This window comes from Plecotus auritus (assembly GCF_963455305.1).
Source record: "Plecotus auritus genome assembly, chromosome: 1".
Classification (NCBI taxonomy): domain Eukaryota; kingdom Metazoa; phylum Chordata; class Mammalia; order Chiroptera; family Vespertilionidae; genus Plecotus; species Plecotus auritus.
In genome coordinates this window covers 122,641,616-122,656,492 of record NC_137770.1, presented here as the reverse complement: position 1 = coordinate 122,656,492, position 14,877 = coordinate 122,641,616, and the positions used below count along the sequence as shown (strand labels likewise).

The 14,877-nt window shown below is 44.5% G+C and overlaps 1 protein-coding gene across 2 annotated transcripts in view; it reads left to right on the top strand.

Annotated features, from left to right (window-relative positions):
- Window positions 1-14,877, top strand: part of THSD4 (thrombospondin type 1 domain containing 4) — a gene marked incomplete at both ends in the record, with an annotated part of 709,334 nt that overhangs the window by 639,982 nt on the left and 54,475 nt on the right. For both annotated transcript variants that reach the window (XM_080656972.1, XM_080656973.1), the window contains 3 exons: window positions 6,859-7,034; window positions 9,733-9,829; window positions 14,539-14,814. In XM_080656972.1, coding sequence (XP_080513098.1) covers window positions 6,859-7,034; window positions 9,733-9,829; window positions 14,539-14,814 — 549 coding nt within the window. The remainder of the gene's footprint in view (window positions 1-6,858; window positions 7,035-9,732; window positions 9,830-14,538; window positions 14,815-14,877) is intronic.

The window sequence follows — 14,877 nt, the reverse complement described above, 5'->3', positions numbered from 1 at the left end:
TTAAGAGCAATGGTTTAATTTTGTATTGTTGATACAGTTTTTTATTGTTTCTTAAAGCAAAGAAAGCCTGAATACATGAAATCTCCGACCTATATAGCAATGAGTTTTTAAACAATTTTTCAAAATATTTGTAACATCTTAATGTCATATGAATACATATGTGATTTCTATTGGTGATAAGTCACAGTACTACTAGTACTATTATGGTCTGTTGCCTACATTTATTATAGAAGGAATGCTAAGATAAAGATGTAACTGACAGTCCCTTCCAAGGTGGTAGTATGAAGTGAATACTTGTGTTCCATTTCCAGCTTCACTAGCTGTTCTGAGACTCAGCTGGGTTTGTGCCCATGTGTGGGCTTTTGTTGAAGCTCATAGACTAGACAGAAAATGGCAGGGCTGCAGACCTCAGCTGGTATTGTGGCGGTGGCCGGTGATGTTAGACCCCTTCTCTTTTGACTTTGTTGTGCTGTGCTACTTCCCAAATAACTTCTAAGACCTGCTGAAAGATTGAGAAGCTTGGAATTTGCTAGTACTTCCAAAGGAAGAAACAACATCCAGATCACAGTGACCTGCTTGCTCTAAGGAAGTCACCTTCTTTATTTGATTGTGGAAGTCAGTGGTTGGGTCATCAACAACGGGCATTAAGCTTATGGGGTAAAATGTATGAGTAGCAGGGCTTAGGTTATACATGACTCCTCTAGGCTCTTGGATAACAGCATTGCTGGTGCAGATAGTTTAAGCCAAATATATATGCCAGGCATTGACAACTAAAACTGGAATAAAACCCAAATGTCAAACTGAAGTGATTTCCTCACATTGACACAGCTGTGAGGTTGACTTTCAAACAGGCTTTGTCAAAGCCTGACCTTCAGTGAACACACACACTAGCAAGAGTCATGAGTCACCTGCACCTTTTTGTAGGGTACTGTTGGGCACCATTTATAGCCCTGTGACTGCTTAGAGGCACATAAACTGTAGGTACAGCTGTTTTCAATATGTCTGACCAGGTTGCGGTTCTTTGAAAGCTGTTTCAGAAGCTAACCCGTGGACATATGGAATCAGGACTGTGTTTGCTAAAAATCTGGTATGGCTTTTATATGCTTTGCTGTTATATGGGTAAGGACTCATCTAAACCTTTAGAGGGATGTGTGAGTAAGAGTAGTAGACGATAAAAGGATTCAGGGTCCCATGTTTTATTTGCTGGGAGGCCTTTGCAGCTCTCTCCTATGAAGTATTTCAAATGGCTCTTTACTGGAACTTTTTGTTTCCAGATAATAACCTCTTCTACAATATTTTCATTAACAGCAATAAAATCTTAGCCAGAACTTACCTCAGTTCTGAGCTTTTGATACTCTGAATGGGATTTTAAGGATAAGCTGTAAAAAATTGAAAATACATATATCCCTCAGGGTATGTCTGCTTGAATGGTGCTTTTTATATTAATTACAAAATCGCAAGCCTTTAAAAAAGTAATATAAGCATATGGTAAAGCAAATTTAAATAGTAGTAAAAAGATAGAAAATGAGAAATAATGGCTCCCTTCTCATCTCACATCCCAACCTAAACCCCAGTTTCTGTCCTCAAATGTTAACAGTTTTATGACTTTCTCTAAAAAGTATTGTGCATGTGCCTGCATGTGTTATGTATATGCTTTCATATAAAGTATACACAAATGAGATCATACCAAACACACTGCTTTGCATTTTTGTGTCCTTCAAAAATTATCGTGGAGTTCTTGCCATACCCACACACACAGACCTATCTCATTGTTTTTAGGGCCCACTGCATGGACATCCACTATGACAATTTACTTAACCAATCCTCTACTGATGAATATTCATGTTGTTTTTAGTTTTTCCATATTTAAAAAAATCTTCAGAGAATATCTTGTTACAAATACTTTCATATATTTAGAGAAGGGTATTTATTACTCAAGTAGTTTCCTAGAAGTACAATTCCTGGGTACTTTATGTATAGGCACATAAAGTTTTAACAATATAACCACTGCTCTCAAATATGATTGAATCGGTTTATATTCCCACCAACAATGTTATGGGTGCTTGCTTCATATACCTGTCAATTCTGGCAGCATTAAATCTTTTAAAACATTTGCTAATCTAGTGGATCAAGAATATACCATTGTGGTTTTGATTTGCATTTCTTAAATTATAAGCAAAGTAGAGCATCTTTTAATTATAGAATATTTGTACTTGGTTTTCTGTGAATTGCCTATTTATCATTTCTTGCCTATCTTTCTTTTGATGTTGCCTTTTTCTACTTTTGTGTTCAGCAAATAGCAAGTTCCTACTACCTGGTGAGCACTGTGCTGGGACTAGAGCTCTAACGGTGAGGAAGCACCACTGCCTTTGCCCTTCTGGAGCTTCGGGTGTACTGGGAGACAGACATTATTAGAGCAAGTGAGAGAAGAGACAGGCTTGGACTGGGAGTGGGAGAAGACTGCTGAGGAGCTGACAGCCAGAAAACAAATAGGAGAAAGACAAACACCATATGATTTCACTTCTATGTGGAATCTAATGAACAAAATAAACGAACAAAATAGAAACAGACTCATAGATACAGAGGGAAGGAGGGTTGGAGGAATGGGTAAAAAATGTGAAGGGATTAAACAACAATAACAACAAAAAACACCAAAAAAACTCATAGACACAGACAATAGTATTGTGATTACCAGAGGGAAGGGGGTGAGGGGAGGTAGGAAAGGGTAAAGGGGGGATAAATGGTGATGGAAGGAGACTTGGCTTGGAGTGGTGAAAACACAATACAATATTATAGATGATGTATTACAGAATTGTATACCTGAAACCTATATAATTTTATTGACCAATGTCACCCCAGCAAGTTCAATTTTTAAAAAAATAAAGGGAAAAAAAGAACAAATGGGACTGGAGGCTCAGGGAAGTATGTCTGGAAGAAGGCACAGCATTTTGGAGGGAACATGATGTGTTATATGAACTAAAAGAAGGCCAGCGAGCAGAGCACAGAGATGATAGTGATACAAGATGAGGTTGGACCACATCACCTACGGCCCTGGCCTCATTAATGATTGGGGTTTTTCCCTAGAGAAAGAGAAAGCCATTGAAGGATTTTGAGCTGTAGTTGGTGACCAAATCTGAATTCTGAAAAGATCACTCTTGCTGGAAAGAAGGGAAACAGAAAGACTAAGCTGGAGGTTTTTGAGTTAGTGCAGATAAGCTCTGATAGTAGCTTGGCACTTGATTATGGTGATGGACAGGGAGAGAAGCAGATGGGTTCAAGAAATATGGAGGAGGACAAATAAATTTTGATGATGGTTGGATAGAGATGATAAGGAAGAGAGGAAGTGTCCAGGATGATTCCTGGATTTCTAATTAGATGGTGGTACCATTTACTGAAACAAGAAACTCTGGTAGATTTAGGGATGAGTTCAGTCTTATACAACACATTTGAGTGAAGCTGTCAAGAAGGCAATTAGATACAAAAGTCTGGGAGCAGAGGAAAAGTCTGGATTGGAAACATAAATTTGAAAGTCACTGCACACAGTAATTAAAGCCATGGACATGGGTACAATGGCCCATGAATCCCTGAAGAATGCTAGTACTTAATAGCCCAGTAGAGAAAGATGAGATAGAAAGGAAAAACAGAAGCCTGAGAGCAGGTGGAAAGCAAGCCAAGTGTGGTGTCCCAGAAACCAGTGAAAGAGTGTTTCAAATAGGATGCAGTGGTCAATAGTGCCAAATGTTGCTGAGATGTCTAGTAAGAGGCGGCCTGAAAAGTTCCTGTTGGATTTAGCAACATGATGGTCTTGGTGACATTAATATGAATTGTTTCATTAGAATAATGGGAGCAGAGGTCAAACAGGAAGTGATTGAGGAATGAATGGGAAATGAGGACATGGAAACACTCTATGGCCCACTCTCAAGAAGTGTGGTTTTTGATAGAAAACAGCCCAAACCTATTCTTCCTCAGTGTCTATTCTTGACCTTTCTTTGCCACTCAATAAGCTGAATTGATTGTATAATTCAATGTTCCACAGCTGTGGTCTCTCAGTAGCCATGGCAACCAGGGGCAGGAGGCTGCTTGGAAATTAGAGGTTCTTTCATCCCTTGGATCAGCCTCCATTACAGAATCACTACTGAAACCAAGGTTAAGAAACAGAGAGTCCTGTCCTAGCCAGTTTGGCTCAGTGGATAGTGTTGGCCTGCAGAATGCAGGGTTCCGGGTTTGATTCTAGTCAAGGGCACATGCCCAGGTTGCCAGCTCAATCCCTGGTGAGGGACATGCAGGAGACAGCCAGTCAATGAGTCGCTCTCATCATTGATATTTCTATCTCTCTCTCCCTCTCCCTTCCTCTCTGAAAGCAATAAAAATATATCTTTAAAAAAACAGAAACAAAAAGTCCTTATGTTTTAGAGACACCTACTGAAAAACATAAGGAAAAATGGAGTCTGGGGTTTGCAAAGTGAGGTAAGATAAGCCATGAGTTGGTCATTATTGAAGCTGGGCAGTGGGTACCTGGATGTTTATTATATTGTTCTCAATACTGGTACTTGTGTTTGCATATACGTTTTCCACCATGCGTTGTAAAACATTACATTTAGGAACTCTGTAACATGGAAGTTCAAAGAGCCCAGGACCCACTGTTTACATGGCACTTACAAAGGATCTCCTTTAGTCTGCCGTTGGCTTGTGAGCTTCAAGGTGCCACATGTCTAAGGAAGCAAGTCTGCTCTCATGTGCTGTCCCTTCTTCTCTCATTAACCCTGACTCCTGTTTCTTTCCTCTCCTCCTTTATTACCTCCCTGGTGAGTGTGGACTTCAAATCACAATTCCATTACTTACCATCTCCATGAACTTGAACAAGGTCCCTCTGGTCTGTGAACTAAGTCTCTGAAAGATCAGGTTACTCATCTGCTTAGCAATGTTTCAAGGATTAATTTTGACAATGTATGAGGAGGTATCTAACATAGCTCACAGAATTCAAGGAGGTAATAGAAATAAATGAAGCTGACTTGGTAGGAGAAAATCTTGTGAAACTGCTTGGCCTTTCTTTAGCTTTGCCACTTTTAGGAGACATACAAGTAGAAAAATTATATGAAAAATTCATTCCATAAGAAACATTGCAATGCAAGCATGATCACAAATGAAATACATAATTCATATCCTATCTAATAAAAGAGAAACATGCAAATTGACCATACCTCTGCTACACCCACTAGCCACGCCCACCAGCCAATCAGGAGCAAGTATGCAAATTAACCCAACAAAGATGGAAGTGGCCACAGAGCTGGAGCAAGCAGAAGGCTTGGGTTGCCCCCAGCGATGGAGGAAGCCACGCTTCCCCAACCCTGGCCTGCCCTTGCCTCTGCTCAAGGCTACAAAGTTTTAATTATAGAAGATAAATAAATCCCAGATACCTGCTTCCAGCCTATGCTTGAGTTGCTGGGGGCGGTGGCTGGCCTGCAAACCACCACAGGCCCCTCACCCAAGCCACTCCATGCCCCAAGGGAACCCTCACCCTGATCTGGGACACCCTTCAGGGCAGACCAGTCAGCCCCCACCTGTGCACCAGGCGTCTGTGTTATCTAATAAAAGAGTAATATGTAAATTGACCATCACTCCAACACACAAGATGGCTGCCCCCATGTGGTCAAAGATGGCTACCCCCATGTGGACACAAGATGGCTGCCACAAAATGGCCAGCAGGGGAGGGCAGTTGGGAGGAACCAGGCCTGCAAGGGAGGGCAGTTGTGGGCGATTAGGCCAGTAGGGGAGGGCAGTTGGGAGGGACCAGGCCTGCAGGGGAGAGCAGTTGGGGGCGATCAAGTCTGTAGGGAAGGGCAGTTGGGGGTGACCCAGGCCTGCAGGGGAGAGCAGCTGAGAGGGACCAGGCCATCAGGGGAGGGCAGTTAGGGGTGACCAGGCTGGCAAGGGAGGGCAGTTAGGGGTGACCAGGCCGGCTGGGGAGGGCAGTTAGGGGCAATTGGGCTGGCAGGGGAGCATTTAGGCATCAATCAGGCTGGCAGGGGAGTGGTTAGGGGGTGATCAGGCTGGCAGGCAGAAGCGGTTAGGAGCAATCAGGAAGGCAGGCAGGCAAGCAGTTGGGAGCCAGCAGTCCTGGATTGTGAGAGGGATGTCCGACTGCCCGTTTAGGATCGGGCCTAAATGGGCAGTCAGACATCCCTCGAGGGGTCCCAGATTGGAGAGGGTGCAGGCTGGGCTGAGGAATACCCCCCCCCCAATGCACGAATTTTGTGCACTGAGCCTCTAGTTCATTAATAAATGGGAAATAAACTGAGACTTCGCCTTAGTGGTGGGGATTAGGGCCAACTAGAGCATGCAGGCTTCATCAAAAAGGGGCAGTCCTCCATAGCTCTAACTGATTGCTGCCTCAAGGGAATGGAGCCAATGTTAACATGTCTTCTTATTTTACAAGACAAGGTAATACTCTAAATTTTTCATGTGAAATCTCCCAATTATTAAATTTAAGTTAAATTATATTTAAAAAATAATAATACAAAGGCCAAATTAAGCCCATCTGCAGGCCAAAATCCGCTACTGGGCTGCCAATGTGCTACCTCTCACCTTGATAATGGGATATAATAATTTCCCCTCACCTAACCACTCTCGCCCTTCATTTCTATGGTGGAAGAGATCGAAGTGGGTTGAAGAGGTGATGACGCCCAAAGGGATGTGATCTAGACACCTCATCCTGCCCCAAGGCCTAGATCAGTGCCTGGCACATAGTGGATCCTGATGAAAAACTGAATGAAGCAATAAGTCAGTAATGGGCAGCCAGTTCAACTTCTTGTGCATACCCTGGGCTTTCCTGAGAAACTGTGTCATTTCTCTCAACAGCCTTGCGAAGTCGTTCTGGCCGCTCCATCATCAACGGGAACTGGGCAATTGACCGGCCCGGAAAATATGAGGGTGGAGGGACGATGTTCACCTACAAGCGTCCAAATGAGATTTCGAGCACTGCTGGAGAGTCCTTTCTAGCTGAAGGTCCCACTAACGAGATCTTGGATGTTTATGTGAGTTTGTATGTTTCTGTTCTTGGGATTGTTTATCTTGTTGCTTCTAAGGACCACACTTAGAACAAATAAGCAACAAACCATTGCCCATGCTCAGTATGACCATCTGAGTGGAGTCCCTGGAGGTACCCTTACATCTCAGCCTTCATCTTCACCATTCACCCTGAATGTGCCCAGCTCACAGAAACCTTAAACTCTACCAGATGCTTAGAACCCTCAGAGTTTATTGACTCAGTAAAACCAACTTTACCTGTTGAACCAAATCAGAGGCAAAACATATCCTTTATTTCATGAGCATTGGATCTCCTCCAGGCACTTTCCTCCTAATGCTAATTTGGCATGTTTTCTTTTTATGGCAAAAGAAAGCAAATGCCTAAATCAAGACAAGACCGCTCACAGTTCCCAGCCCTCTTCAAATTCTGTTAAAGCAAATGAAGACAGGAGAACTCCAGAGTGCTCCAGACGACCCAATAAAGTGCAAAGTAGCAATACAGAGTTTACTAGGCATTCCCTGCTTCACAGGGAACCTCAACTTACTTAACAAGAAAATCAATTATTAAGACACAAGTTAAAAATGGTCCTTGTTTTTGAAAGAAATACTAGAATCCAGTCTTCTTTAAAACACCAGGAAATAAAAGGTGACAGAAATAAAAGCTTGAAATCAGGTTTTATGATAGAAAGAATGAGCTTGCTTATAGATATGCATTCTCTTATAACCTCCAAAACCAGTACATGAGGTGTGTTTTGTTAAGGTTTTATATATATTACTTCTCCAACTATAAATTTACATGTTTGTTCCTCTCGGGCCTAGTAGCTCATGGATTGGAAACGATAAAGAAAGCATTGTTATAGTTAATTTTTGATATTCTTTTACACTGTCTGATGGGTTGTTGGACTCTGGGTAGGTTTAGAATGGCATCAGGGATAAAAAGCCAGATTGTTAAAGGACCACTGTGGGTGGTCTAGGATGTGGTAGCCAACAATAATTTTCTAAATGGGACAAGGTTTGTACTGGCAGAACACTCACGCAGCTCAAGAGGCATGGAAGAAGGAGAGAGAATTTCCAGCCACAAACTGTTAGAGAGTAGCTGCACCTCACAAAATAGCCTTGCAAGATAGAACACGGTCAGCTTTCTGAAGAACAGGATGACCCTGTAAATAACATAGTCATCAATAACATGACCCTGACATTAAAAACTGTTTTGTCTTAAATTGCTTGCTCTGCAAAAACAAGATGTGGTAAATGTGCTTAAAAGTGGTCCTGCACAAAGGGTTGGGGCTGCTCTCTGGACTCCCTGCGTAAAGAAAGGCAGAGTAGTCGCCAGCCGGCTAATAAAGGCTCCCTAAATTTTAATTTGGTCTGGACTCCAGTGGTCATTCACTCGTGTTCGCTCCACAACAAAACTAATTGTCGAATTGTATGAAAGGAGAAGTAAATGAGAGGATGAGGGTAGACCACAGGAACCTGAGGTCATAACACTGTCTCTCAGGACTCTGTGTGCACCACCATGGTTTCTGAGTGTACGAAGTCCACCAGGGGATGTATAAAATGGAGGCCTCATTTCACATGCAGGGAAGACATAAGAGATAAAGGCATAAATGGACATAATAGACATGTTCAGGAACCAAACTGCTTGAAGCTTAAAGGACTTAAGAGATCATCTGTGATTCTAACTTCTTCTCCAGATGAAGAAATAAAAAACTGAGATTAAGGGATTTGATCTAGGTTACACAGCTGGTCAACAAGAGAGCCCCTGTATGAAGCAGTAGAAACAGAAATACCAGGATGTGGCAGTGTCTCCTTGCCTGACTCAATTTACTCAGTAAATCCTCGTTCCGCTGGTGAACTGAGCCCATCGCCCTGCTGTCCACCAGGAAAGCCATGGGCGTTTGTGCTCCAGAACCAAAAGAGAGGGGTTTATTCTGCTGGGCCATGCTGATTTATTATTTATTTATTTATTTATTTATTTATTTATTTATTTATTGCCCCAGAGAAGTCTCATTGCTGACCTGCACAGCCCTATGCAGCTTCCGGTTTGCTGTTCTACTTTTGTCATCAGTTCCTAAGAGAATAGGACCTAGGGACAGTTACTTCCCTTATACCTGTTCTCCTGACCCCATCTCTTTGTGGTCTGGAGCTTTCTATGGATGAGAAGGGGAGAAACCCAAGAGTCAAAGAAGAAGAGGCTGTGGGCAGGCCTTTCCTGAGCCAGCCTCACTGGCCAGGTAGAAAATGTTGAGAGAACCTAAACTTGGATCAGGCTAGCTCTGCCAGAAGTGGGCTCTTTGCTCGGCTCTCTTGCCACCTAGTGTTCAAACAGGTTCTCTGTAATGTCAACATGTATCTGCTTGGACACTCTGAGAGCACGAAGAAAAATCTAAGCCTTTGTATAGGATGGTTGGGAGCCAACAAAAAGGTTCCACTCATTGCTCCTGTCTTCCTATTTGGAACTTACAAAATGTTCACTTTCAGCCTAGTTTTCTTTTGAGTTTTTCATTCTTCTAAAGCAAATAACAAAAAAGCCATCTGGAAATAGCTTTAATAGCTATTTGTTTAATCTGTCACAGGTTTACTAATATTATTAGATGTGAATCAACCCCCTCATTTATAGATTCTGTCACTTATTCCACTGAACCCAAAGCCAGGGGGACATGGATGTGCGTGCCAGCCCAGTGACACTGACTTTTGTGTTGTCAGATGATACACCAGCAGCCTAACCCAGGAGTCCACTACGAGTACGTTATCATGGGGACTAATGCCATCAGCCCACAAGTGCCACCACACAGGAGACCAGGTAAAATCCCTTGTTTTGCTGCCAAGCACTCAGGTCATTTCTCTTTATTTATTTATTTTTATTTTTAATTTCAGTTCAAACTCATTTCCTTTCTATTAAAGTTCAAGTTACCATTACATGGTTTGGTACTCGGTAAAGGAAAAGTTGTCCAAATAGGTAATATGTTATCATCAGTATTTCCAGGTGATTGTTTATGCTCTAGTATTATCAGTAAATCCTTGGAGAGCCTATTGCTAGGGTTTATACTTTGTCAAGGTCCAGTTCCTCTGGAGTGGAGATTCCCAGTGCATTTAAAGTTGGTCTAAGTTCCTGGATGACATAAGGGTAGGTTTTCTTATGCGGTCCTGCATTGTCCTTAACAACCTCTAGGATGCTAACCACACTAGCAAAGTCATTTAACCATCTGCATGCCTGCAAAGCAGCATCAATGATTTGGGGTTCTGGAGCCAGATCATAGCCAACAAGTATGTTCATCCCTTTACGCAATTCCCAGACATCAATACCTGGCTTGTTGAAGTATGTCACCCAGGGAGCATCAAATTCCTCACCTATCTCATGTGACCCATGGGAGTATTAGCCAACTGATAGCCCGGGGACAGGACGGGAGCCGGGCAGGGTACAGGAGGGCTCAGTGGAGAGGGGCACCCAGCATGCCAAGACAGGGGAGTGCAGGCTAGGCTGAAAGTTGGGGCATTTTCTTTTAAAGCCCCTTCCCTCTTCTTCTTGTGCAGCTACCCTCTATCTCTAAATCAGCACAGAGAAAAACCAGGGGCACATACTTCAGAGTCAGTGGCCCAGATGTCACCACTTATCTGAGCTTTTGCTGATTCAAAAAGAAGTGAACACCCTGGGTCTTTCTCTCCAGGTCCTCATTTTGAAATGCCTTATACTGGTTTCTTATTGTTGCCATAATAAATTGCCTCAAGCTTAGTGGCTCAAAACAACACAGATTTACTCCTTTACTGTTCTAACAGTCAGAAGGCCAACATGGGTTTGCTGGGCCAAAATCAACGTATTGTTGCCATGTCCCCTCAGAGGCTATAGGAGAGAGTGTTTCCTTGCCATTTTTCCAGAGGCCACTTGCTTTCCTTGGTTTACGGCCCCTTCCTCCATCTTCCAGGCCAGCTGAGTAGCCCTTCACATCTCTTTCTGGCTCTCACCCTCTGCTTCCGTCATCACATCTCTTTCCCTGACTCTCACCCTCCTGCCTCTTTCTTATAAGGACCCTTATTGGGGCCACCCAGATAACCCAGGATAATCTCTCCATCTCAAAATCTCAATCACATCTGCAAAGTCCCTTTTGCCATGTAAGGTGACATATTTCAGGCTCCAGGGATTAGGACACAGACATCTTCTGAGGGCCACTGGTCTTTTTGCTGGTGCCTTTTCTATTAGCCCCCTTTTGCTTCTGTTAACACTACGTTGACCTATCAGAAAAGAATACTGAATTCACACTTAGCAACCTGCCTCTTCCCTGGGGCTCTGCTGATGGACAGGGCAGGCAGCTTTTGTTTAGGAATGGCACACACTTGGGCTCTGCAGATGTTTCTTTACTGAGTGCTGATGGAGCCCACCACCTGAATGGAGACTGTCTTTTCCATCTTTCAAACAGGAAGGTCTGCAGAAATATTAATGATGATAGTTGCTCACATGCACTGGGTCCTTGCTGTGTGCTGGACACTGCTGATCCCTTCACATAAATTAACTCACCCAATTTTCACCATAGTGCTCAGAGGATAGTACTGTTATCAGCCTTGTTTTAACAGTAAGGAACTGAAAGCTTGGGGAGATTAGGTTCTTACCCAGATCCCACAGTGACTTCAGGCCAGCTGTGTGACCAGCCTTGTGCTTGTTATACTGCCTAGAGGCAACCTGGTCCAACGCCTGTCCTACAGAGTGAGGGGACAGGTGCGAGACCTGGCACATCCATTCTTCTCTGGGCTGCCGATCAGATAATAAAGTTATCTGATGGTCACTGGCCACTGGGAGACAACAGCCTGGCGTGTGTCAGACACATAGGGTACATGTGTTGTTCAAACTCCAAGTTAGCGTACCCAATCCGACAGATTTTTTAAACCATTTCCAGGAGCAATACACAGTCTGAGAATCAAGTCCAGGTGGCAAACTATTAATGCTGACTTATAAGGGCAATTGGACAGACTACTTGAAATGATATAGGATATTGATGATTGATAGCAAGTCTAATGGGTTTCACCTAACAGGTAGCATGGAGTTCTGGGATCCATTGCCTGGGGCAGGGCAGGCCTACAAGGGGTCATTTGTAAAAAGTTGGTGAGGAAGGGCATTCTGGACCAGGCTTCATCCTTCATATGAACTGAGTCAGGAGGACAGAGCCTGAATCCAACTCTGCCACTTTCCTGCTGTGCATCCTCAGGCAAGTCAGTAACTTCTCTGAACACATTTCCTGTCTAAAAATAGAGGGAAAAACTACACTCAAAGGTTTGGTTTTGAGGGGGGCAGCGAGGAAGGAACTTAATAAACTAGGCATCAATCCTAGTGCCCAGTACATACAAAGTACTCAAAAGTGTTTTTTGCTGATAACATCTTGGACAGTCTCATTTATATCAATATGCCTGTTTTTGACTCTGTTATTTTTAATTTGCATGTTGTATTTTAAACCACGAAGTATTGTAAGCAGCCAACTAGATAAGAATGTATTGGTGAAGAGGCAAAGAAAGCCCTATGTTTTAACTTGATTTAACAGTAACTGTAGAATTTGCATCCTTATTTTGTAACTAGAGGCCGGGTGCATGAAATTTGTGCACGGCGGGGGGGGGGGGGTGCATGTCCCTCAGCCCAGCCTGCACCCTCTCCAATCTGGGACCCCTCAAGGGATGACCGACTGCCCATTTAGGCCCAAAGGATCGGGCTTAAACCGGCAGTCGGACATCCCTCTCACAATCCAGGACTGCTGGCTCCCAACTGCTTGCCTGCTTGCCTTCCTGATTATCCCTAACCGCTTCTGCCTGCCAGCCTGATCACCCCATAACCACTCCCCTGCCAGCCTGATTGATGCCTAACTGCTCCCCTGCCAGCCTGTTTGCCCCTAACTGCTTTCCCCTGCAGGCCTGGTCACCCCTAACTGCCCTCCCCTGCAGGCCTGGCCACCCCTAACTGCCCTCCCCTGCAGGCCTGGTACCTCCCAACTGCTCTCCCCTATAGGCCTGGGTCCACCGCAACTGCCCTTCCCTGCAGACCCAGTCACCCCCAACTTCCCTCCTCTGCTGGTTGGGTCACCCCTAACTGCCCTCCCCAGCAGGCTTGATCGCCCCCAACTGCCCTCCCTTGCAGGCCTGGTCCCTCCCAACTGCCCTCCCCTGCTGGCCTGATTGCCCACAACTGCCCTCCCTTGCAGGCCTGGTTCCTCCCAACTGCCCTCCCCTGCTGGCCATCTTGTGGTGGCCATCTTGTGTCCACATGGGGGCAGGATCTTTGACCACATGGGGGCAGCCATCTTGTGTGTTGGCGTGATGGTCAATCTGCATATGACTCTTTTATTAGATAGGATAGAGGCCTGGTGCACAGGTGGGGGCCAGCTGGTTTGCCCTGAAGGGTGTCCCGGATCAGGGTGGGGGTTTCCTTGGGGTGTGGGGCGGCGTGGGCGAGGGGCCTGTGGTGGTTCGCAGGCCAGCCATGCCCCCCGGCAACCCAAGCAGAGGTCCTGGTATCTGGGGTTTATTTATCTTCTACAATTGAAACTTTGTAGCCTGGAGTGGAGCCAAGCCTTCTGCTCGCTCCATAGCAGCAGCCATTTCCGTTGGGACTTATGTATCTTCTATAATTGAAACTTTGTAGCCTTAAGCAGAGGCCAAAGCAGGCCAGGGCTTCAGAAGCTTGACTTCCTCCATCGCCGCAGGCAATCTTAGCCTCCTGCTCTCTCCAGCTCTGTGGCTGCTGCCATTTCTGTTGGGCTTTATTTATCTTCTATAATTGAAACTTTGTAGCACTGAGTGGAGGCCTGTGCCGGCAAGGGCAGGTGGAAAGCTTGGCTTCCTCCATTGCCAGGGAAACCCAAGCCTCCCTCCTGCTCTCTGTGGCTGCAGCCATCTTGGTTGGGTTTATTTGCATATTCCCTCCTGATTGGCTGGTGGGCATGGCTGGTGGGCATGGCTTGTGGGTGTGGTGGAGGTACGGTCAATTTGCATATTACTCTTTTATTAGATAGGATAAACTAATATGTGCTTGGATAAATGTTGCCCAATTGCTGTCCAAAATTTGCATCTTATTTGCAGACTCCTTTACAGTGTATGAGAATGTGTTTTCAGGAACCTTCAGCAAGGAGTGTAGGGATTAAGGGTTTCCAAGGTCTCTAATTTTATTGTTAGGCAAATAGATTTGTTGTTGTTCTTGTTTTCACATGTAGTTCTTTAATTATGAGTGAAGTTGAGCACTTTTATCTGACTTTTGTCTGCTTGTATTTCTTTTTGGGTAAATTGTCTCCCTGGCCCTTGCCTACCTTTCCCACTTGGATGTTCATCTTTTTTCTTATTTGTTTTTAATAATGTTTTAATAATGTTTTAGAAACATTTCTTAACGTTAAAGAAATTTGTGTCTGCTTATTTTAAATATATGTGCTATGAATTAGAAATGATCTCATGCTACCTGATTTCAAATGTTGAAGCAGTTTCCTCTTTATGACTCACCCTCCAAACTGAACTTCCTTCTGTGTGCGCCCTGGCCTCTCCCAGGGAAGCCCTTCCAGGGCCAGCTGCTCCCAGAGGGGAGGAGTCAAGAGGCAGGAGAAGAGAAGGAACGGACTGAGGAGAAGGAAGGCTTTCATGGTGGGGCACCAGAAATATTCACCTCAGAATCTGCACAGACCTTCTCAGCCAGGCGTCCAGATAGATTTTCTTCCCACTGGCCAGGCAATTTGGTTCTACCAGCACCACAGCCCCCACGACGAAGCAGAGATCACAACTGGAAGCAGCTTGGGACCACGGAATGCTCCACTACCTGTGGGAAAGGTGAGTGCCCAGGAGACAGGTGTGTGTGGGGGGGGGGATGGGGGGGAGTGAGGAGGGGAGGGG